The sequence below is a fragment of the Xenopus laevis genome, chromosome 5L, assembly GCF_017654675.1.
Source record: "Xenopus laevis strain J_2021 chromosome 5L, Xenopus_laevis_v10.1, whole genome shotgun sequence".
In the NCBI taxonomy this organism is placed as follows: Eukaryota; Metazoa; Chordata; class Amphibia; order Anura; family Pipidae; genus Xenopus; species Xenopus laevis.
In genome coordinates this window covers 120,799,692-120,826,236 of record NC_054379.1, presented here as the reverse complement: position 1 = coordinate 120,826,236, position 26,545 = coordinate 120,799,692, and the positions used below count along the sequence as shown (strand labels likewise).

The following is a 26,545-nucleotide window of genomic DNA, read 5'->3' as shown; positions in this document are numbered from 1 at the left end:
AATTTGAAGTCGTAGTATCCTATTCGATGGTCGAAAGTATCCAAAAAATTACTTCGTATTTCGAATTTTTTTACTTTGAAAATTCCCTCGAATTCACTTCGACCCTTGATAAATCTGCCCCTAAGTGTGATAATTTGACTCTTAGAGGCACATTTATCAAGGGTCAAATTTTGAATTCATGTGAGTTTTTTTAACTCCCTTGAATTCAAATTTATTCAAAATTCGACTGGGGAGTTATTTCATAAAAAAAATGTAATTTCTAAAACTCTGATTTTTTTCATGCATCTACATTCGGCAGTCAATGAATATCAATGAGAAAAAAAAAGTCAGTCAGATACCATAAGATTTTATCTCATGGAATGAAGACGCAGCATGTAGCTGTTCCCATTCGACAGTTGTGTCTCGTCGGATGGCAAAACTTCCATGTAGTTTACACATCAAATTATTTTTATCGGCCACATAATATTTTAACCCATACGACTACATACGACTTGTAGGATGCATTCAGTTGATCCAACACACCCTACAAAATATCCCGTGTAGTTTAGTCCTAAGAAAGCACTTGCCTACCAGTTGTGCTACATCAATGTGACAGCCATGGCTCCTTAGGAGATGTTCCAAAGACTGGTAAAGCATACTAGCAGGTCATATGAAGATCTGTAGATAAAGAGGAGAGTTTTCCTTGTTCCATGACTTTCCAGTAAACACTCCCCTTAGCTAATGGCATCAGTGATCTCTTTTTTAATTTCTTATATAGAATTTGAAAATTGATGTGGAAGGTAAGTGTCATCTAATTAATTTAACATGTCAACACTTTGGCAACAATGGCTTTCTCTCTTAGCAATTATTCATAGTTTAATTCACTGTGAACAATAATATTGTTCAAAATATCTGGATAATTTATGGTAGTAATTGTTCCTGCCTTCATTATCACAATGATGTCAAGAATCGAATGCATTTTCCACTTCTTAAACTTCAAAATGTAAAGAATTGCTTGATTCTCAGCATTCTTTGTTATTACATTAATTTATAATTCGCAACAGCTGATTTTCTGAAGATGATATCTACATTTCTTTTTTGGTGATGAGTTAATACAAATATGGATAATCTACATTTTCTGTAGTGTGAACCACAGATGTGTTATCATTCACTAATTATGGCTTAATTAAATAAAATAAGCAATGCGTTTTGTTAAAAATGTTATTTGTTATCAAATGGCAATCTTCCATACGCAGTTAATCACATTTGATGCCTATTGTTTTTTTATACAAAACATTAGAAACAAACAACATTAGAAACTAGTGATGGGTGAATAAATTCGCGAATCTCTCACGAAAATTCACCGGTGAAAATTCGCCTGCGGCAATTTCCGATTTTCATGATTTTTTCGCAAAAACTTTCAAAATGCTAGTTTTTTCCGTGAAAAGGTTTGAATTTCACAAATTTTTCATGAACATAGCCGAAAGTCTCAAATTTTTGTGAACTTCCCTTTTCCAAGATTTTTCGCAAATTTTTCGCCGTTTCACGAATTTTGCGGGAAATTCACAAAATTTTCCACGAAGCGAAACGGGAGAGATTTGCCCATCACTATTAGAAACAAACATACAGTATTTTTTAATAAAATCTTCTGTAGTGTGCTTCACTGGCAACGAGATTGGATTAGTGCAAAGTCAAATCTGGTATATAAGTAAGCAGAAGGCTCTTACACTCCCTCTCCATCAATCAGAGAATTATGGAGAAAGGACTAGAGCTCAGACACAGACTGAAGGTAGTGATTATACCCCTGGTCACCAAAAACTCTGTGTCAAAAGTGCTAGTGATCTCCAGTGTAAGTAGTTTTATGGGCACCTCAGTAAGAAATCCATCACTAGGAAGGCACTGACACAGGTCTTGTGTTGTGCCTGCTGTATACTCCCTTCATATAAAAACATCAGCATTGGATCATGACAAATGTGGTATCCTGCTTGCATGGACATTTTGATTATTCTGCCATTGCCTTATGATTCATATTCATTCTCCTGTTTCCCTCTTCCTGTCTAGGCTAAGAGCATGCATGGAGCAGGTCTTACTTGCCATGTTGTAATAAATGTACCAAAAGTTCCTGTGGTTGTCTGACTGCTTTGTCTGAACTAACAACAGAACTAACACAGCAGAATCATTTAACCCACTGCTAGCCAAGCAGTTTATCACAATAGATGTGTTTCGGACCCTTCCTGGTTCTTCATCATGAGCCTATGAGTAAGGACCAGGAAGGTCTGAAATGTGTCAGGCTTTAAGCCTATTGTCATGACTGAACTTCAGTGTTTTTACAGTAAGCCAATAAAGATGAAGTTTTACTTTAGTAATGGAGATTTAGGGCTTTAGAGCTCTTGGGGAGGGACTTTTCTGCATAGACTGCAAGCTGCCTTTAAATTACCCACTAAGAGATTCTAAATTGATGTTTTCTTTAAAAGCATTTTTTCACTAAATGCTAGTATGTTTTGCATGCATCATTAGAAGGGCAATATATAACTGCTTTTTTTCATTAGGAAATATCTGTTTTATGCAATTTCTTGCTCTAAACAAACAAAAAAAACCATTTTCCCTTTTTAACTTCCTTTTAACTAGTGCCTAGTTCTGTCAAGCAGAGGAGAAGCTTTAAAACAACTCACCAGTCCACAGAAGAGCTTATTTAATACCTAACAAACACTGCAATTTATGATTTTTATGTCTATTTATTTTACTTGACTTTTATACTTATATTGTATTTGTGTGTTAACATTTATTTAACATTTATTTCGTAGAAGGATTCCCAGGTGTATATCTTAGACACAATTGTGTGGAGATATTTTCCAGGAAGATCATTGAGTTATTTTGAGTGTATGTATATATATACAGTATATATATATATATACATACACTCAAAATAACTCAATGATCTTCCTGGAAAATATCTCCACACAATTGTGTCTAAGATATACACCTGGGAATCCTTCTACGATATATATATATATGTACATCCATTATATAAAAATCACTCACAGAGCGAACTCACGTAGTCATTCATCCAATATTATCATCCCAAAGAAGTTTATAGCATATTTATATTTTAAAGGGCCAGTAACACCTGATTGTTTTAGTATAGCATCTTCATCAAGACTGTTTTATTCATAAGTAGACAAAAGCTTTCCTTAACTTTATTTACTGCTTCACTCAGAATTATCCTTATTTGAAGACAGCAAATCAGCTTTGTAGGGGAAAAGCCTCAGCAATCAGACTGCAGTGTCTATAGTTAAAATGTATGCATCTGTTCTCCAGCTGGCTTTTATTTGACTTTTGGGGGAAGTATGTGCATGTAAATTTATATTGCAGATGATTATCAAAGCTCCTTCAATACAAACCTGTCCTCCGGTTAGAACAGGTGAGAGCACACAAGGCATTTGGGTTGTCTGGTGCAGAAACTGCAGCAGAACTAAGAAACACATTTTGTAAGTGGGTGAAATAGTTATGAATATTAGGGGGAGTAAGATCCATTTTTTATTATAGCACCATGCTTAATGAACATACAATATACTAATCATTAATATTTGCCTCACTGAAATATTGTAACTGCTTTTGCATATTTGTAAGTCACAGCTAAAGAGTCACAGCTAAAAATAAATTATTCTTTAATGTTGTAGAATATATGTGTAGCAGAGGTCACATTTGGCCATATGTTCTTGGCATCAGAATATACTTGGATTACATTGGATCATGTTGTTACTGGATAATCACTCATGGGAGACCCAGCAGTTCTGCTGTATGCCAGAATAATAAATCTTTGGGAAAAGGATCAAATAATAATTTATTGGCAGATGATTACATTGTTGAAGAACAAACTTGAGAAACCAATTTCCAAATGTTCAGATTGTAGCTACCTATTTACATATACAGTATATTGAATATATTATTATGCATATTATTTAGTGTGTTTATGTGCTAATGATAAAGAACAGGAAGTTTTCTTTTAGATTGAATTTCCTTCCTATATTTACAGATGGAGAAAAGAGTCATAAGCTGCCAACGAGATCAGTTACAAGATAAGGAAATACAGCCAAATCATCAGCAACATACCAGACCCCTAGCATGTCACAGCTAGGGACCATCTATGTAAAAGAGTAAAAATAGAAGCAAACGGCACACATATATTAGAATAAGTCAAAGTAAAGTTATAATTAAATGCCCCAGTATCTTTAATAAACAGCATATACTTATGTTTCAAAGCATCTAGAAATAAATCAAAGGGCACGTGTGTTTCATTCTACACTACAAATCTAAAAATGTGGCATAAATTAAAATACACATTTATAAGTGGCAACATTTAGGGTCAGATTTACTAAGGTAAATTCAAATTCCAATTTGTGAGTTGGTTTTTGGTCTAAACTTACAATATCGAGTTTAAAACCGCCAACTCACATTCGAAAATTTGAATTAGAATTTGAGATTTATCGTCCCCCTATCCTGGAAGTAACACGATTTAGAAGGTCGTCACCTGAAACCTGCCGAGTTCATGTAGAAGTCATTGGCAGAGGTTCGCTGACTTATTTGAAGAATTAACATTCGTTTGAATTTTAGATGTTCTAGTTTACCCATAAATAAGGTAAAATTGAGTTTATTTACATAAACTCTAAAATTTGATAAATAACCCCCTTAAACAAACAGTGAGCTTCCCCTTGGCATAAATGTTGTCTGCAAAAGGCCTGAGTGCACTATTTATAAAATTATCCAAGCCCCTCGTAAAGGCATTAATAGAATCTGCCAACATAACATTCCCCAGCAGGGCATTCCCCAACCTCACAGTTCTCACCATGAAGAACCACCTACGCTACTTCAAGTTAAAGTTCTGTTTCTCTAGTGTAACTGAGTGACCTCTTGTATGTTGATTTTTACTATCCCCTGCTATGTGTCTATAATGTCCTCAAATGTACTTGTAAAGTGTAATCATGTCTCCTCGCAAGCATCTTCTCCAGAGAAAATAACCCCAACCTTGACAGCCTACCCTTGTATTTTAATTCCTCCATTCCATGTATCAGTTTAGTTGTATGTCCCTGCACTCTGTTAAGCTCATTAATATCCCTCTTAATGACTGGAGCACAAAATTGCACTGTATACTCAAGATGAGGCCTTACCAGAGACCTATAAATAGGCAGAATTATGTTTTAATTTCTTGAGTAAATGCGATTTTTATGCAAGACAGTACTTAAGTATTTGATGTAGTAGTCACTGAATGACACTGCCTAGAATTTACACAGCTTGTTATCTACAAAAATCACAATGTATAAAACTCACAGTTATGTAATTTCTACCAAATTGCATAACCTTTCACTTATCAACCATGATCCTTATTCACACATCATGATGCATTTTACTTGATGATACATAAGCTAGCATAAATCCATGTTCGTGGCAAACCAATCCTATTGGATTTTTTCAATATTTAAATATTTTAAGTAGACGTAAGGAGTGGTACTTCAAATTACAGGAAACCCCCTTTATCTGGAAAGCCCCATGTCTCAAGCATTCTTGATAATGTATCCCATACCAACAATAGATAATAGCAGGCACTCACATGCTCACAGATCGCATGCATTTTATTACAAACAAATGTAGAACACCAATTAACCAGGGAAGTGAAATGGGAAGGAAAAAGCACAGTAATTAGACAATTTCATAAAATAGCTTGTTCCAATAAACTTGGCTATTCATAGTAAAAAATAAACCAAAGCCTGAATTTAAACCCATTGGTTGTCTAATTTTTTTAAGGTAAGTATATTTACCCCCTCTACATCCCATCCTTATTACTATGCTAAATAAGAGTGAGGTGAAATGGATCTTGTTCTCAAAAACAAGACAACCAATGGGTTTAGATTGAGGGGCACATTTACTATGGATCGAATGATTTTCCTTCGATCAGAAATTACTTAGAAAGCCTATGGGGAAGGGCCCCATAGGCTAACATTGGTGCTCGGTAGGTTTTAGGTGTGAAGTAGGTGGTCAAAGTTTTTTTTAAAGAGATAGTACTTCGACTATCGAATGGTCGAATAGTCGAACGATTTTTAGTTTGAATCGTTCGATTCGAAGTCGAAGTCGTAGTTGAAGGTCGAAGTAGCCAATTCGATGGTCGAAGTAGCCAAAAGAATACTTTGAAATTCAAAGTATTTTTCTTTCTAATCCTTCACTCGAGCTAAGTAAATGTGCCTCTTGGCAGGGGATATATATATATATATAGTCAACTACAAGAGGTCCTCTGCACCCAACCCCTCAATGGGTTGAGTGCAGAGGACCTCTTGTAGTTGACTATATGTATTTTGTGGTCACACCCTCATTGCACCCCCGCCTAATGGTTTTAAAAAATAGTGGTGAGCACAACTTTCCCTTGTTTGTTATATATATACACTGTATATATATATATATATATATATATATATACAGTATATATATATATATATATATATATATACATATATATCTCCAGTCCAGTCAGACAGAGATAATGTAAAAAATCCCAGACATGTTTTAATAAACATGCCATCCTCTTTTTTTATTGAAAAAGCAGTTGTAGCCTAGTGGATAGGAGCTTCTCCAACAATGTAGTGCATGTGTGTAGCAGTAAACTAAGCAAAAAATGTATGTGATTTGATGCCAATGCAATGCAGCAAATGTTTGCGAATTTTGACACAAAGCAAAACATGGCAGACTCGCTTAACACAGTCAACAAGACTTGAAAGTAAGGAAAAGAAAATATTGGTAGCCCCAGAGCATAAACAAGGTGCCACGAAAATACGCCCATAGACTCTAATGTAGTTTGCTACAAAAATGTTGCAAAACAAAATAACTAAAAAAGTTTAGAGTTTTTGTTGCCGTTTCAAGCTAATTTTGGCAAAGGGAAACAGGGCAGATTTGCTCATATATACATATATATTATTGTGCATGGAAGTTCCCCAGAAAATGTCATTTGTGACCTCAAGTGGTGTCACAACTAACAGGGTAATGCTAATTAATGTAGGACTTAAGCCTGCATTGTTCTACTTTGTTTTGCAAAGCTAGACCTCCCTGACACTAATAGCTACTGGATTGGTTGTTAATATGTATGACCAAAATGGTAAAAGCCAGCACACTGTGTTACTCAAGTTTCCATCCTACTGTCAACATGCTGCTTTCCTTCAGTTGATTAGTGTCTTGGCAACACTGTACAAGGAAAAACATAACATTTCTTTTTTCAGACAGGGTGACTGGTGTAAGTTACTTTGTGGTTTGTTGGAATGAAATCCATTTGGGTCCTGGCCATACTTTTTTTCCCTCTGAATTTATGAATTTATTTCAATCTTGTTCTTTCTTCCATACCTTATTAAGTAAGATTGATACTGCAGCTACAATGAAAAATTTAGCACTCACAGAATAACATTCCCTTTAACAGTTTTATATTTACACTCTGAAGAACAATGCAGTATTCAGTCTACTTTAATATTTTGCACACTTCTAAATATTTTATCTGGTAACTTTAACTATATGAATATTAAGCATTCAAACATGTTTCTTCTTAATATAGCGTATCATTATTTTAATAAGTAATTGCACCTGTTTGAAAAATTCTATTACATAAAACTGTTTAGACACTCAGTTCCAAAGACAGTTACAATAATGTAATATAATCCTTCCACTGATGCTACACATAAAACTTGCTGATTGATGGATGACTCTTAGTGCAGGGATACATTCATTTCTATTGGTAACCAAAGACATTCCCATAAATGTTTTGCCATGTTGTCAATGTATATGCTTGCTATGACACTAATATACCTGTAAATCTTTTTATAAATAATGTGCAATATTGTGACTCTCAGTACTTGCCCCTGTAGCCCTATATATATATATATATATATATATATATATATATATATATATATATATATATATATATTATTCGGGATTTTGCCAAGATTCTGTCTTTGTCTTTGCATATGCAAATTGTGGGGAGGGTGGGATTTCACGTGACTTTTTGTTACAAAACAAGGAAGTAAACCAATTTTTTCCCATTTTTCCTTTCCCTATCCTAATTTGCATATGCAAATTAGGATTCGGATTCGGTTCGGGATTTGGCCGAATCTTCCAAGATGGATTCGGGGATTCGGCCAAATCTAAAATAGTGGATTTGGTGCATCCCTATATATTATACATACACATGTTTTATATTTAATGACATTAATCTTTGTTTTGCATCCTTCTTCTGTGCTTATATGGTTTATATCAGTATTATAACAATGAGAAATAAGAAAAAACAAACATATATAATTTACCAAAAAACTCACAAAACAGTGTAAAATTTGCGAAACGCGTTGAAGTCAAAGGGCGTCAAAATAATTTTGACACAAGCGTCAATTTTTATATGCGCGACTATTTTGTCTAAATGCATTAAAGTCAATGGTCATCCAAATAATTTTGATGCACAAAATTTTATGTGTGAAACTATTCTGGCATGCAATTTTTTTTTTTTTTTTTTTGTCGCTGCAGATATTTAGCTGGCTAATTTTTATCGTAGTTTCGCAAATTTATTTGCTGTCGTCAAAATGCCGAAGTTTGCCGCAAATTCGTACCTGTCGAATTAATTCACCCATCACTAGTTGCTACCCTGTCATTGTGTTGTTTTTATTCAAGCTCTGCATGGTGAACTTTTAATACATTTTAAACATACCTTTTAGGCACTGTGTTATACATGTGTAAACTTTTTACTTTTTACATATGCAGTATATGAAATTCACACAATGTATTTTGCAATACATTTCAATGTACATTCTCTTTCAAAACAATGTTTCTCACATGATTGTGTTATGCTTGATCTCCATACTTAAAACACTTGACTTCAAACGATTCATGGAGCATTCTTTGATTTGAAATTAACCAGACAATTTCATAATCAGAAAAAAGTTTTTGTGATTGGTCTAATTTATAATATTTGTATGGCTACTCAAGAAATTATTTGAGACAAGTAATGTTATGGGGTTTTTTTTCGGACATAGATCAAGATGTGCATCTCTGGATTTTACCTGGTAGCCTGGTTTTTGTAAGATCTGTCAAAGTAAAAACTGCCCAATTTGGAAATCTCAACAGGACTCTTAATGAATGTCACAGAGATTAGCCAATTGCTTATTGTGATATCATAGCCTTGCCCCCTGCTGTCATTGGCATGCCCACTCTACATCATCACCCTGCCCCCAAAATCACCTGCCCCACCTCATGACATCATTCAGAAAAAGTCCCGATAATACTTGGGACATTGAGCAGTGTATTAAAATCTATGGATAAATAATGTACAAATAGATATGCAGATGACATACTGTAAATTATAAAACATAGAAACTTTCTTTTCATAGCCTGCTGAAATTTTTAAAAACGTATAAAAGTTTTATCTATTATAATTTTTATCACTAGAAAGCACTGACAGTAAATTAACTGCATTTCAAAGGGTCTCAAAGGCATATTATAATTCTGGAATTATAGCATAATGTTCTTAAATGAACAAAGAAGTAATTTTTCCTACAGGTATGATTATTATGGGAAAAGCCCATGCACGGTTAATTATAGATACATTGAACACAATATTTTCTGTTGTTATGTAACGTTCATAGGCTCCTCTTACTAATTCTAACCTTCTTGGAATTTTCATTTATTTTTATCATTGGTGGGTGGTAATTGCTAATTATAAACTTAAAAATAATTAATGCTTTCCATCTGTACTTACATTGATATGTAAATCATAACTCATTATTTTAGTAATGAAATGTGAAAGTATTCATTAAAAAATCTACAGTAAAAAATGTCAGCAGAAAAAGAAGCATAGACCTCATTTAGATGACTCCTTTTGCTTAACTCTGCCAATTATACCCACAACTTACTGATTTCCCTACACTGAGTTCTCATTGTTCCTAACATTAAGGGGGTTATTTATCAAAGGTCAAGTTTGTTAGGTTTGTGAAGTTTTTCTACCTCGAATAAACTCACAACTTGATTTTTTGCTTATTTATGAAAAAATCAGAATGTAAAAACTTGAATCAATGCAGTTGAGGCGAAAAACTCGAATACTCAAATTGATTGAGTTATCGACAAAACCCCCCCCCCCCAAAAAAAAACTTGAATAGCTTCATTTAATCAAATTATCGAGCACAAATTACCAAAAAGAATGAAAATCATGAAGGCTATGAATATCTTAAGATGTTTCAAGGGACCTCTGCCATTGACTTCTGCATGACCTTGACAGGTTTTAGATGGAGTATTTTCAGATTTTTGCAGCTTTGGGGCATAATAAATCTTGAAATAAAGGACGAAAAGGTTCCCCAGGTGCAGTACCTAATCATTGGTTGCTTTATGTGACTAGACCTGTAGAAAGCTTTGTCCCTTTATTAGAAAAACCCAAATTAGTTACAGTAGTGCCTAAAGACACATGACTTAACTGAGATATTAGACCCTAGCATTTCAAGTACACAAGGCCAAAACAACCCCACACAGGCCCAATATAATGCACTGGCATATGTTAGTGACAGTTGCTATCTGTGCAAAAACTTGACCATTTTGTGCACACATTCTTCAGTCACTGATCCATGTGCATTAACCAGTGTTCTTTCAATTTAATAATAATATAAGCAACAGCCACTTACTGCTGAATAGCAGCTATGCACAAAATGCCCCTTGTGTTATCAGCTTAAATCTTTAAAACCCAACAGAGGTACTTTAGCCTGGAATACCCAGATTCCAAAAATGTCCCTTGCATTTCGAATTATCCCTGGATGTGCTTTATCATATTACACATAACTGACATTTTGGCACATTATATAGTCAGCTGCAATATTTTATTTCAAATTATACATAGAGCCCAGATACTCTTTACAGGAATGTTATCTTCCAGCAAGTTAATCGCGTCATTTATACTCTCTGCCACATAAAGCTTGCAATACTGTGTTCATTATCAATAATTGCACAGTAAAACCTTGTTTGGTCTGTACTATAAAAGTGAATAATGAGGAAATTCTTTATTTTACACACTAGTAAAGATGAGTAAATCAGTCGATATGAGTCAAAATTCCGACAAATCTCAATGTTAAGAATGTAGCATTTGCAATTCCTGTAAGACAATGATTGGCTGAACGTACATTATTAACTAAATAATTCACAACCATTATGGCAAACATCACTACTGACTTTTAGCAACCTGTTAAATATTTACCATTAATTGTGAGTGAATTTGTTAATTACCCTAAACTGTTAAGATCTTGTCCAGTTTTTAATTAAATTCAGGACCCCAGCACTACAAGGCTGCAGTGCTAACCTATAAGCCACCATCCCAAACATACAGGAAGGTTTACTGACTCCTTATAAAACTGACTTTAGGGTGCTTTCTAAATTAGATAGGGACCATAGATTGTAAGCTCCACTAGGGCAGGGCCTGATGTAAATGATGAATAATTTCTGTAAAGTGTTCCTAAATGTACCAGTTCTATGTAATGAAATGCTTATACAACTGCAAATGTTATTATATTTATTTGAAAGCCCAGCAAGTCTTATTAACAATAACTTTATGTTTTTATAAAATTTCAGAGTAAATTGTATAATATATCCAATCTTTAAAAGAAAAAGCTGTAACATGAGCGATACTAAAATGTGTGGCTTTTTTCTTTTTAAATTTTACATAAATATACTTAAATATATACATGAAAGCTCAACTTGTAGCTAGTTGAAAAAAGCCAATCCCTGAATGGTTGCTATGGGATACTGGTCGTGTGCAAGTTTGCCCAGTGTTTCCAATGCCTCAGTATTATAAATCGTTTTTTTCATAGATGACCAAGAAACAGGAGTCACTCTGACTAAGAATTGTTTATATGACTCTTATGGAGAAAGGATTGGTGGCCCTGTCTGAATGTCACATATGACATCATCTGCAATCATGCACATTGCTCATGTCTTAAAACCGAGGGCACGTAGTAACAAACTCTTGCTTTATTCTTAACGTCATACAGCAGTCATTTATTTTCTCAGTATTAAAATTAATAATCATCTTCATCATCATTGTATACATTTACTTTCACTAGTTTTTAAAATGTAGATTCTTTTAAAATGATTGATGATGATTTTAATGTTTCCTTTTCATTTATTTTCTCAGTATTAAAATTAATAATCATCTTCATCATCATTGTATACATTTACTTTCACTAGTTTTTAAAATGTAGATTCTTTTAAAATGATTGATGATGATTTTAATGTTTCCTTTTCATTTTGAAAGGGTTATTGCCAATGAAAAGTTAACAAGTACATTGGCTTGTAAACCTTTATTGCCTTTGAAAATTCTATAAACCTAAACAACCACTTCCTGAGTCTTGACAAACCAGTATTAATGTTTGTTGTGTATATGTATGCTTTGGTCCAAATAAGATAAAATGCTCAGTTCACAAAAAAGAACATCTCAACAATAAAATCAATTTGTTTGATTTTGGAGCTTTTATAGAGCATTTTCTTTTCAACTTTAATAAACATGCACCTTACCTACTGTTATTTTTAGATTTACAGTAAAACAAGGGGTTATGGGTCAAGGCAATTGTGTATACATCTGTTAAAAAATAAATAAATTATAAAACTTCTGCATTTAAAAACAAACAGTAAATCGTTTTGTCAGACTGGTGATCCATTAAAAATTCACATATAATTGTATAGTATGCACTTACTTAGTAAAAAAAATCCTCTGTACTGTATTTTGTTTGTTAAGTTGTATATATATATATATATATATATATATATATATATATATATATATATATATATATATATATATATATAATATATAATATATATATATATATATATATATATATATATATATATATATATATATATATAAATGTTTTTAAAAAAAGACAAAAATCAGCAATAATATGAGAAATCAAAATATGCAAGCATGAAATACTATACAGTATGTAAGATGTACAATAAACGTATATCGGCTGCCTAGAAAAAAATGTGCAATTGTGGAATTATATTCAAGATCCACATTGGCGGATTGTTAGCTTTGTTTAATTTAGAACAGCTGCTGCTTTTGACATTATTTGTTGAGAAGATGGAAAGACAAGGTTTAAAATGATTTTCTGCTGCCTAACATTCACTTAAGTTTGTTGAAATGCGATGCTGAAAAATGCATATGGTCAACAAGCTTACTGACAAAACTTTTTAATGAATGCCAGTTAAAAAAAATGGGTACAACCATACCAATAGACATTTTAATATAAATCCCTAATTAATGGTTTTAGTAGCCAGATAGATAAAAACATAACTACCTACCCTGTTTTTGCGAAATTTGCCCAGTATCTCATTAAAGTGCGGCTCAGAGTTTCTTCTGCCTTGGTATAATTAAGTCTTCTGTACATTGGTATTCCAAATACAAATTCGATTTCATAGCCATGCATAACACCCATCCATCCAGGCCAGGTTAGTTTTGAAGATCTGTGATGGAAGTAGTATAAATAAGCCTTGTTACCAAGTTCAGAATTCCATTTGGTGAATTCCAACAATGGGCATATGAAATTGTAATCTCCGACAATATCATCCATGGCATCCCGATTATGAGATGGATTCTGTTCATCTTCCCAGTTAGTATAATGAAAAAGGACAGAATCTAGAGCGAGTTCGGTTGCTTTTGGAAATGCTAGTTTGACACTTTCTTGAAATTGTGTCCTGTTTATAAAACTCTCGTGATCTTTACTAAATCCGGGTAGTCCATATACTAAGAAATATGAGCCCTCATCTTTGTTAACCCCAGTTAATATTTGTGTTTTCTTTTTTAATTGACCAAGTTGCATTAATACTTCTGGCATTTCTATAAGAAAATCTCCATCGACAGTAGGAGGAAAATAAACTTCTATCACTGATCTGTGTGGAAGAACTGAAGCAGCTTTTTCACATATTTCTTCTGGACTCTTACTTCGAAGGCAAACAATGATTTCTGTTTCATTCCTATAAAAACAATTCAGAAGATTGGCTAATGTCAAAGCTCTACTGTGGGCTTCAGTTTTAGTTGTAACAGCCCAAGGAGCATTAGCTGTTGCACTTTGCATAATAGCTCTTGTGAAAAACCCATGACTTTTTGGGGAAAGCATATGATAACTAACAGAGGCTCCCCCAGCACTTTCTCCAAAAATGGTTATGCTCTTGGGATTTCCACCAAATGCTGCAATATTCTCATAAACCCACTGAAGAGCTAATCTCTGATCAAAGAGACCAACATTTCCTGGAGATTCACTATTTCCTGGAAAAGCTAAAAAACCCAGTGCACCTAATCTGTAGTTCATGGACACTACAATAACACGTTCCGTCCTGGCCAGAAACTTCCCATCATACAAATCAAGAGATGATGTCCCTGTTTCAAATCCACCACCATAAATCCAAACCATAACACTTGCATTTCTTGGCTTTGGAGTTGGGATCCATATATTAAGGTACAGGCAATCTTCACTGAGTTGAGTGTTTGGATTCCACATTTCAGCTCCAGAAAAACCAGGAAATATGTCATCAACTGTTTGATAGCATGAGTTTCCATATTGTGAGGCATTCCATATCTCTAACCATGGTTTGCGTGGCTCAGGCTTCTTAAATCTTAAATCACCAGTTGGTGGCTCTGCATATGGTATTCCAAGGTAAGCTGTTATTATTCCAGAGAACACTGAAACCTGCACCCCTTTTACTTTTCCATGTGTGGTATTGACAATATCCGTATCACCATTGCAGTTCATGCAAAATACACAAACTACTGTGAAGCAAATTGTAAAAATTGTCTTTAGAGAGGTCAGTTTGTACAACATCCCTGTCAACTGAAAAGCACAGATTAGTTTTACAGCAGTATAATATTTAAAGATGATCAAGTAAGTGTTCAGCAAATAATATTTAATTTTTACAAAACAACACATAAAATAATATGGCTAGGAAGAACATTTAATATATTGCACTTATTAGGACTGTAACAGTGGAATATAGAGTTTAATTAGTATTATCATAACTCAATTATACAATTTATAGTTAGGAAAACTTAGCAATATTGGACCCTAGTATGCTGATAGTCTATAACTTTTCTGTTATATGCAGGAGGGGTTGATGATGTCACAACTGTAACAATATTGTCAAAAGTATAATATGTCAGTTTATTATAATATGATTCCTTAGGCAATTGATTCTCTGTTTAAGGAAGAATTAATGCTCATTAATGCACTTGGCTACTTGTAAGATAATGCAATGTCTTAAGGTGACTATATATGGGCCATTATACATGTATGTTGCCGAATCAACCCCTCAAGACCAAGTCGGCAGCTTATTAGCCTTAGTATAAGGCTTCTGCCAAAATCCTGCAAAAGTAATATCTGGCTCATGTCTGTTAGTCAGGTTTTAATCATGACTGTAGCCTAATTTGGCCCAGCACGTAGGTGTCATAAAATATAAAAATTGTAAGGTGTATAGCCATCTTTAATTTTTCTGCTGTAGGCTGCTGCCAGTTTATATACAATTAATATTAAATATCTATATGTAAAGTATGATTATTATTAGATCGTACTTATATTGTAAGCTCTTCATCTCTTGTCCTCTTTGCCTGTTGTATTTGTTGTTTATTTTTATGTTTTATATTGTAGAATACTACAGAATATGTTGGCATTTTACAAACACCTGTTATTAATAAGAATAAGAATACAAATAATTTGCCTTCAGTCTTCCTTTAATACTCATGAACTGTGCAATGTAGTGTGTGAGCTAGACATTTCTGTATCAGTTCCTTCCAAAGGAAGCAATATTTTAGCATTAGGCAGTAGGCTACAGTGTAATAAACATACATTTAGATTACTTTTTAAGCAAGAGCCTAATGCATTGTCTCAAGGCATGTCTTTAACATGTTATTGATATGCCATAGATAGTGATGAGCGAATTTATTCGCCAGGCGCAAATTCGTGGCAAATTTGTGCAATTCACTACCGGCGAATAAATTCGCAAAACGGCTGCCGGTGTAAAAAAAATGGACGTCCGTTTTTTTTATGCCGGCGCATTCTCGACAAAAAAAATGGACGCCGGTGTCAAAAAATGCCCGGCGGCGTCAAAAAACGGATGCCGGCGTCAAAAACGGCTGTCAGCATCAAAAATGAGTTGCCGGCGCCGTTTCGCGAATTCGCCCATCACTAGCCATAGAGTATTTATAGAGTATTTATAGATTTTTATGGATATTTGTTGCAGTTGCTGTAGAATATAGTGAATAAAGTCTATTTCAATGACTTCACATATTGATAATCTCAATATTTTATATATCTGTACTAAATCTTTTGTCTCATACAATTCAAGAAAAGTATTGCTATCAGTCTTATTACACATTTTCTAAAGCAATTACATTGGTGCTATTATTTTTATTAAGTAGTTAGAACATCGACAATCAATGGTGAGATATCCAATGTCAATTTATTCAACTATACAAATCCATACAAATTATTTGAAATTGCATAGATCGCTCCTCTGAACACATATAATTTACATGACTTCTTATTGCCTTTAGATTCTTCTGACTACTCTGTTTTTTGTCACCCTGTAATCCCGCTTCATCTAATGACCTAAAAAGGAGCTGGGAAGCGAAGCATCAGCAATTGCAACAGTCTGTTGACTCTCTCGTAGCTAATCAGCCTGAACCACAGGAGTGTAACTTTTTAAAAGCATGATATTAACTGTGAAAACTGCTAATGTCTGCATTTTGCTAACTGCAAAAGTGTTCAGGACTGCCCTCTGAGCATGGCTTACATTAATTTATTTTAGCTTGTTTAGTTTCCCTTTATGTGGCATAGACAAAAGTTTGAGAGGAGAAGAAAGCAGATAAAGGTGGAGTTTTTTTGGAATGCAGTATGATTTCTGGGGTGAAGATGGGAACCATGTAGGAGTGTGTCCAATCATAGTCGTATACAGCGGGCAATCAGCATTTGTTTTCATTATTCTAGTATCACTAGACAGATCCCAGCTAACTTGGGATACTTGTGGGTTAAAATCCCCAGTGAAATCTTTCTAGCTCCAAGGAATTCCCCCTCACTGCTGCACACAAACATTATCTTGTTAATTAGCTATCTTTCACTTGGAGTCGATACTTTCCTTTTTCACAGACAGAAAAATATCTATCGTAGATAAGCAAATTGTAAAAATGATATGCCTTGATGTCTACCACTTGTCCTAATACGACATTTGATTACTGATGCATTTATTCCAATATTTTTTTCTTCATATTGCATCTTATATAATTATATATTTTTACTTCTGTTAAATAAAAAATAAGATAACTGTTCTTCTGATCATGCAGTGTATCGTCATAACAAGTGATCTTTTGTTAGCATGCGGGTGCTTGTTACTCCACAGTGTTGTTTGTTCCATGTTTGTTTGAATTACATATTCGATTCTCTCGATAACGAAAGTTATCAGATTTTTCTATTTATATTGGCAACATTTTACATATAAATTTGAACACAATTTAAACATTTTCCAAATGTAAATTTAAACTAAATTTAAACAGATCCCCCAAAAGATTTTGACAAAAATGTAAACAAATTACCCTTATTTGAATAAAGTTCCATTACAGTTTGCTGGCTAACGTTTGTGTACAAGTTATAATGAGGCAGTAATATGTATAATACAATGTATATAGTTTTATGGCTGTAATGCGGCTATATCAATTATCTTCTGTTTGTAATAGCTAAAGCAGATATGTTCTGTATATAAATGCAAGATGAATAACTAAAGCACAATTATTATGCTATTAAACATAGAAAAAAATCAACATTATTGAGCACTAAAATGAATAGTGGGACCTTGCACTTTAGAAAATAATGATTTGTTTTGAAAATGCCAATTAAAAAAAGAAATAAGAGGTAATTTTGTATTGAAAAAGAGTGCAGTACTGTTTCAGTTGCACTGGGGTTTATTAAATGTGATGGCATATTAAAGTTATTCCTGCATTGATGTCTGTGTGACTTTTGTATGAATTTCACAATTATTCTGAATATATATATATATATATATATATATATATATATATATATATATATATATATATATATATATATATATATATATATATATATATATATATATCATAAATACATAGTTTATTAGCAATAATAATATTTTTTAAATTGTATATCATAAATAAATAGTTTATTAGCAAATAATGTAGATTGCCCTAGAAAATAAACTAGACTTACTACACTGTACTTTAAAAACGTGTTTTGTGTTAAAAAGTACACATACAAATATATGCAGTTGCAAACCCAAAATAGCATGTTACCATGTGCAAGTTAGTGACTTGTAGCAAGAAGCTGACTTTCAGTTAAAAGCAGTACAATAAAGCAAGTCGTTTGGATTTAGTTCTTGCCCCATGTCTTTCAGCAAAAAGCCCAAATTAGCAGAGAAGAAAAGCTGAACAAGATGAACACTTACCCGTGTCAATGTTAAAAAGTTTTAAACAGCAAGGATCTTAAGTAGTTCAGTGACTGCTGCACATCTGCTGTTTTAGTTCAGTAAATTGGATAGTACTGACATTAATAGAAACTGCCTCTGAATTAAAGCTCGCGAGACTTGGCAGCAGCAACTTGATCTGAAAGCAGGCGATCTTTAGCATCTGACATCTGCTCTGGGCATAAAACTTCATTTTGAACTTGTCAGAGTTTCTTCAAACTTTCCAAAGGTTGTTTTTTTTAATGTATTTTGCTGGTTTGGGAAGTTACAAATTGTTTTAGGTTACCGAAGGGAACATTAAATATACTTTAATGTAACCCTTTTTTATGCTAATACAATCTTGTCACTGAAGGAAAAGAAAACACTGCTGCACAATACACAAGGGGCTCTGTTAGAATGACTATAATGGGATGTATTTACCAAAGTACAAAGTGTATATTCATCAATTATTTGACTTGCTTTGCTAACTTAATACACTATTAAATTACCAAAGACATTTTTTAATGAAGATTGTCAAATGTCTTTTTACAATTACCAGCAGAGAAACTTACATCCTAGGGAGGTATTTACTAAAACTCAAATTTATCTCTTTTTTTTTTTTTTATTAAAACATATTCGACCTAACTCCCATCCACGAATTTAACTCATATATCAAAAAAATGCTTGAAAAAGTCAGTGCAGGAAAAGTATTGACAAGATCCAGCGACAATTTGTATATTACGATTTTTTAGAGTTTGACGCTTGATCGCATGATTTTTTTCGAGTGGTTGCCCGAAAACCCTGACTTTTTCAGATTATTGAACGAATACTAGCGCATTTCTTCAAATTGTACAAGGGATATTTGCCATTGGCTTCTACATGACCTCAAAAGGTTTTAGCTGGAGAATTTTCTGATTTTTAGCAGCTTTGGAGTATAATAAATCTGGGAAAATGTATGTTTTTTTAAGGGTTTTCCCTTTTAAAAACTTGACCAGAAAAAATTACGTTTTAATAAATAGACCCTTAAATGTATGGCTATGTATTAAAGTTTGTTTAAGTAATGTTTAGTGTGTTAAAGAAAGTCATATACAATATATTGTTAACAACATTTCAATTGGTTGTTTTTTTTTATAACCCTATCTTCTCTTCTGTCTGTTGACAGCTTTTAAATGTGGCCAATGTCCTGACAGCCAAAAACAATTACTATTTAAGGCTTCAATGTTATGGTCATTGTTACTTTTCTATTAATAATCTTTCTATTTAGGCCTCTTCTACTCATCTTCCATTCTCCCATTGGTACCACTGCCTGGTTGCTAAGATAAATTGTACCCTAGCAATCAGCTGCTGAAATTCCAAACTCGAGAACTAAATAATTCAACAACTTGACAAGATGGAATTTTATATTTAATTAAATCTTAGTTGGGATCAAGTGTAATATACTGTTTAATGATTACAGAGAAAAAGAAAATCATTTATAAAAATCAAAATGAAGTCTATGGGATATTGCCAGCCTGTTTGCTGGATAATGGGTTTCCAGATAATCAATCCCGTACCTGTATAAATACCTTTCAATTTAGTAAAGCATACTGTATATTAAGTTACATTTATATTATAATTATATTATTATGTCAACATAGTTCTGATAATGCTGAAAAAATATGATGAAAAGTAGTGTCCTCTTGCATTGATAGTTCAAAGCAATAATTCTGCTGATGTTCTTGAACTAAAACTCACAGCAGCCCTTTAGCTGTTTTAAAAGTTGTAGTTCACAAAAATGCCTATAAGGCAACTGTTTTACCATTCGTTACAGTCAGTTTTCAATGTTTCTTCCTGTACTGTATTCTCATAAACATTGAAGCTAATTCTCTGAGATATACAGACTACTGGTTTTAAAAAGAAATATGAGGTACACAGTCACATGGCTTCTCAGGAATAAGAAATTAGCACAACATGTCTATATATATATATAGCATGCCAAATCTCATATAGTATTATTTAATATTAATAAGGACAATCAACAGAAAGCCCCAAATACTAAGTAGATATCATTATCAGAACATAGCACTCCTTTTAAATAATGCAAATGTTTACTTATTACATCATTTACAGGGCAATGCTATTTGACCCCTTGGATATAGGGACCTTTATCTGGAGAACATGCACAAAGAATAGCAGGTCGTAATTACTATATGCCGTCCTTGTCTTTTGCTATTATCATTTAGTATATGTATGCCATACAGTGGAAAATAGTCCTACCAGAATAAGTAGTAGTAAGAGTAATAATAATAAAAAAGTATGTCTCTCTGACTTAATTTCATTCTATATTTTCCATTCCACTCTAACAGAAGGACATAAAGAACCATGATAATAGATTTTGTCAATTATCCTAAATTTATATATTTATGAGGTAATAAAATAACTTCCTGGAGTGCTATTTAGATGAAGATTTTCCAGTTGCTGGCAGAATGCTTCTTACGGAGGACGGACAGCTATAAATGTAAAAGAGAATTTGGATATATTGTTGCCAAGGTCAAGACTTGTGACCTGTTTGGTGTAGACGACTCCTCTCAGCTTTCTCCACTCTGTCTCTTCTCATTGATCTCCCACACATTTCTGCATGATATGGAGCAACATTACCCACATGTAGCACAGAAAGTGACCGGCAAGCGGAAATAATTCCAGGCTGGTCAGAGGAAAAGTCCAGCCTCAACAGAGATGAATTAGCAGGATTAGAGAAAGGGAGAATATTTCCTATATGTATATACAGCATTTGTGCGTATATATACTGTATATATATATATATATATATATATATATATATATATATATATATATATATATATATACATGTGCGTATATATACTGTATATATATATATATATACTGTATATATATATATATATACACATATACACATATACATGCACATATATACAAGCCATTATGCCGACATCAACTTTTCCCTTCCTAGTCCCTGTGCATGAAATACTAAGCGATATACCTCTCTGGTCATGTAGCATTCCATAGACTTACTGTGCTTTGCTTAGTTGTATTTTTTGACAAAAATGTCTCCCAAAGGATTTAAGAAATGAAAATTCACTGCTGCACACTACTTACTTGCATGGAGGGTGCATTCAATTCCCAGACTGCCTCCAAGTCCAATAGTATCCAAGCTATGTAAGGGGAAGAAGCACACAAATTCACACGGACTTAAGCCTTCATCTTGTTTATTGCAGACATTGTGGCACAAGCTGTTGGGGACAAACCTCAGGTGAATCCCACTTGATGTAGGCATGGTGACTTACCATTGTTAGCATGTGTGCCCAATACTATTTAGAAAAGAAAGTCAATGTACCTAACAATCATGCATGGCGCCAGGTTATATGCATTCTTTAGCATATTTGACCTCACATTGCAGAACACCCATGAACTGTGACAAATCACACTGGGATGGAGCTTGGAGTAGATCTGAAGGCTGTTTGAGGTTAGGGAAGAGACTAACTCATTTGTAACTTAGATCTTGGTGATGTAGTGAATTTTAATATGTACATGACATTTAATGCAACATAATCCTTCAAATAAATGTGCTGTAATGGAAGTTTCTTCATAGGTAGTAAGCAGCGTTTTCTTCTATGATGCCCTAGAGTTGGTATTAGGCCTATGTTATTTATAATGTATATATTAATTTTTTTTTAAATGGTTTCTGTGCCACGATGCTGCCACAATGTATGCTGTTATGGTTTGTGTGAGTTCTATTACCTAGTTTGTGTGTGTGTGGTGTTGCCTAGGTACATTATTGCGTTTGCAGCAATTTGGTGACATGAGTGTTTACCAGTTACAACACAGAGCTTAGCTGCTAAACTGTTTTGGCAATATATTAGTAGGCCCAGGATATTGTAACAATATACATTTGTAGAATAGACAGTATACACTTTATGACACTGTCCAGTCAAATTGTTGCCCCAAACAATTTACAGTGTTTTGTCTTAGGAATACACTTTTACATTATCTATTCCCACAACTCTTCCACCTGTCTTACTCCTCAGTCAGTTTTAATCACTTGGATCTCCTATCTTGAGGTCAGATTTCCTTCATTGGTTGTCAGGCTTCCTACTGATTTTTGTCTCAAACATAAATTATTTGTATACATATATATATATATACACGTATAGCCCTAAACTAATGTATTACTGGGTACAAGGTGAAAAGTGCAAAACAAAAGTGTGCAATTTGTCATGGTTTTTTCTGTCTGCACTCTGCTTTGCACACACAGAAGAATTGCTGCATGTCTCTGCTCTCCAAAACATACACACAGACACCTGCATTCCTCCGTTGAATACAGAGCTGTATTGATGAGGGGCAGGTAGGGGAGGCACATAGGCTTCCCCTCTTCTACCCTTTATCTGTCTTCTAACTTGTGCATCATTCAGACACTCTGCACATTTAACCAGTTTTACTTTATCAAGTGCCGAGTGCAGCCAGACACTCCTCCCCCACCTCTGATCATGGCCTCAAGTAAAAAGAACACATTGGGGGGTTAAGTGTAGGCTGGTGGCGGCTTTTGCAACTGGGATGGCCCCCAGTCCAACACTGTCTCAGTGCAAATTATTTCCCCCACCGCCCGCTTCTTCTCCTGGCTGCCATCTTGCTCACTGCTGCCCACCACACATTTGCAGAGGAGTGGAAAATAAAAGGGTCAAAAGTGGCTGGGAAGAAGAACTCCCATGCAGCAGACCCTGTGCTGTGCCTGTGCCCCCTCATGTTCAAAGGACCTGCTTTATGGTAGTTTCATCACTGGAAGTCTGACCAAACTATTGGCTTCTAGCACATGGGCAGAGCTGCAAAACTCTGGTTGCAATAGTAAATCGTTAGGACAAGTGGCGTAGCTACCATACTGCAGACCCCACAACCATGGGGGGAGGGGCTAGGCCATCACGAGGTCTGCTGTATGGTTCCTATCACCAGCTCCTTCCACTTTTTTTACATGGAACATGGTTTTAAGTTGTATTAAAAGGGGAATAGATTTGAAGGAGGAGGGGCTTTACAGAGCACTGGTAAGGCCTCATCTAGAATATGCCATGCAGTTTGGTGTTCAAATGGGAGAATTGGAGAAGGTCCAGAGAAGGGCAACTAAGCTGGTAAAAGGTACAGTATGGAAAATCTCAGCTATGAAGAAAGACTGATCAATTTGGGGTTGTCTATGCTGGAGAAGAAGCACTTAAGGGAACATAGGATAACTTTGTATCAATATAAGGGGGATCATATTATAATTTCTCAAATGCTTTATTTACCAGTAAGTCCTTCCAGATGACATGAGGGCATCCATTCTAATTAAAAGAAAGTCCATCTAAAGATTCACAAAGGGCTTTTTTTACAGTTAGAGCTATGACGTTTGTGAGATTCTCTAACTAAAACAGTTGTACTAGCTAATATTTTAGATAGCTTCATGAAGGGGTTGGGTGGCTTTTTATCAAATAAGAAAATATAGAGTTACTGAAAATAGCTCTTAGTGCAAAGTTGATCCAGAGACTGGTTCTATTGCCATCTTCGAGTCAGGAAGGAATTTTTTCCCCTCTGAGGCAAATTGAAGAGGTTGTGCCTTCCTCTGTATCAACTAGAAGTTAAGCAGGTTTTATAGTTTTATATAGACCAAAAAGGTTGTACTTGATGAATGTGTGCCTTTTTCAACCTAGCTTGCTATATAAGCAAGTGCTGTGTGGAAGGGGAAGGAGAGAATGGCGCAGGTTGCACCCTGGGCCACCCAAAGGTATTTTTGCAGTGGGCCAGCTCTGTTTAGTTACACCACTGTGCTTAGGCTTGTCAAAAATGTATCTTGATGGTGGTAGTAAGCGTCAATCCTTTATTTTCAGAAAACAAGTGCAGGCATTTGAGAAGGAATACAAATATATTAATAGCATGTGTGCTAATACACCAACTGAGCAGCTGTGGGGTTTTATTTGCTTCCGCTTCTTGTAGTGTTTGTTAGGGCTGTACTTGTCAGACTGTGTCTTTTTAAAGACAACTTCCAAATAAATATTAATATGCCATAAACTGTTTGGTTACATTGTGCCATAGTATGAATTTGTTGACTGATAACAATGCAATATTATGTATACGCTACTTAGAAAGGCAGCAAAGACAATAGGTACATTTCTTTAAATGACTTATCCTTAGGATAGGCCACATTGACATCATTTTATATTTCTTCATCTTGGTGCAGCTGTAAGATTGATTCATTCTGTCGAAAGTAAATTTCTGATGCATATCTATAAGCACAAGCTAACCATAAAGATAGATATTTTGCATATGAGGCTGATATTGTAAAACAAATTGCTGCTGCATGATTCATTCTGTACACTTATATACCACCGCCCAGTTTGTGAAATATAAGTGGGATATTTAGAAGGATACATCATGTCAGAGACAGTAAAGTCTATCCTCCCCCTCATTGGAATGGTGTGAAATCTTATCATACTTCAAGTACTAAATTAAAATATCATATTACTGTACTTCAGAGAAAATTCTATGTAATTTATAACATCTTGAGCAGAATTATATGTTCAGTTAAAATGAATATGGTACAGAAGAAAGACAACAGTACCTTTATGTTGCTCACCCAAAATTCCAGCTGTGCAAAATGCATGGGAAATATTGATCTTCACACTGTGTTGTGGTTGTTATGTCGCTCAAAGTGCTCTTTGGAACATTTCTGCAAATAGCAGTTTTAAAAACCTAAAATGCATGTACTGTAAAGTAACATTCAATAGAAGATTGCAATTTTGAAATACAGTACAGTTAACTGTATGTTGATGGCTGACATTATTGATCCCCATTATTATATTGCAGCCAGTGATTTATCCCCTAAAAGCTGTTATTTTAGTCCTTTGACATTAGAAGTGAGGTTGCACTTAAATGACCTAAATGCAAAACTTGATTTTAAATAGTTCAATAAAGAATTGCTATATCCTCCAGCTTGCTCAAGGGATCAGGAGATACTGTTCTATTACATAATTGTTATGATAATATAAAATATATAAAGGGGCAGATTTACTAAGCTCGAGTGAATAATTAGAATGAAAAGATTTTAAAATTTCGAAGTAATTTTTTGGGTACTTCGACCATCAAATTGGTCAAATTCAATCGAATCGAATGATTCGAACAATTCGAAGTAAAAATCTTTCGACCATTCGATAATCGAAGTACCGTGTCTTTAAAAAAAACTTTGACTTCATACTTTGCCACTTTAAACCTACCGAAGTGCAATGTTAGCCTATGGGGACCTTCCCCAGCACTTTTCTAAGTTTTTTTGGGTCAAATAAAAATCCTTCGATCGATCAATTAAAATCGTTTGAATCGTTCCATTCGAACGATTTCATGGAACAATCGAACGATTTTTGTTTGATTGAAGCTTTTAGGCTAAAATCATTCGAACTCAAAGGATTTTACTTTGAGTGCCGAATTCGAGGGTTTTTAACCCTCAAAATTCGACCCTTGATAAATCTGCCCCGAAGTTTCAGATTATTCGAATAAAAATCCTTCAATCAATCGATTAAAATCGTTCAAATCATTCGATTCAAACGATTTCATCGTACGATCGAACGATTTTTATTCGATCAAAGCTTTTGCGCTAAAATCCTTCAAATTCGACCCTTGAAAAATCTGCCCTGAAGTGTCAGATTACTCACTACCTGGAAAAACCTTAACATCAATGAATCAGTCTAGTGTTGTGCTAAGTGACAACAAATGATTAACAAAGGTATATTGTATGCTAAGCATAAAGCCTCATCAAATATACAGGACTTATTGATAGAGCAATCTTTAATTAAATTTCTTCCACACACTTCCCCACCCATTTGTTAATGGAAATGGAATGTTTAGAAAATGAAGTGAAGATTAATTGTATACAGCATGTCCAATCTTACATCCAGTATGCATTTCTCACAGTTTACAGCATTAATGTGTTGCACTCAATGATAAAAACGAAAATAAAATATAGTAAAATATTTCCCTGAAACATGCTAATTAGTTAAATCACTGTGAAGTTGTCGCA

General features: G+C 34.2%; 1 protein-coding gene across 1 annotated transcript in view; it reads right to left on the bottom strand.

The window, feature by feature from the left end:
* The window catches only part of bche.L (butyrylcholinesterase L homeolog), a 40,018-nt gene extending 21,417 nt beyond the window's left edge, over nt 1-18,601 (bottom strand). The window contains exons 1-2 of the mRNA XM_018263742.2: nt 18,499-18,601; nt 13,339-14,864 (exon numbers count right to left, since the gene is read on the bottom strand). Of these exons, the coding sequence (XP_018119231.1) occupies nt 13,339-14,855 (1,517 nt within the window). The 5' untranslated portion in view covers nt 14,856-14,864; nt 18,499-18,601. The remainder of the gene's footprint in view (nt 1-13,338; nt 14,865-18,498) is intronic.
* Nucleotides 18,602-26,545: the final 7,944 nt, after the last annotated feature.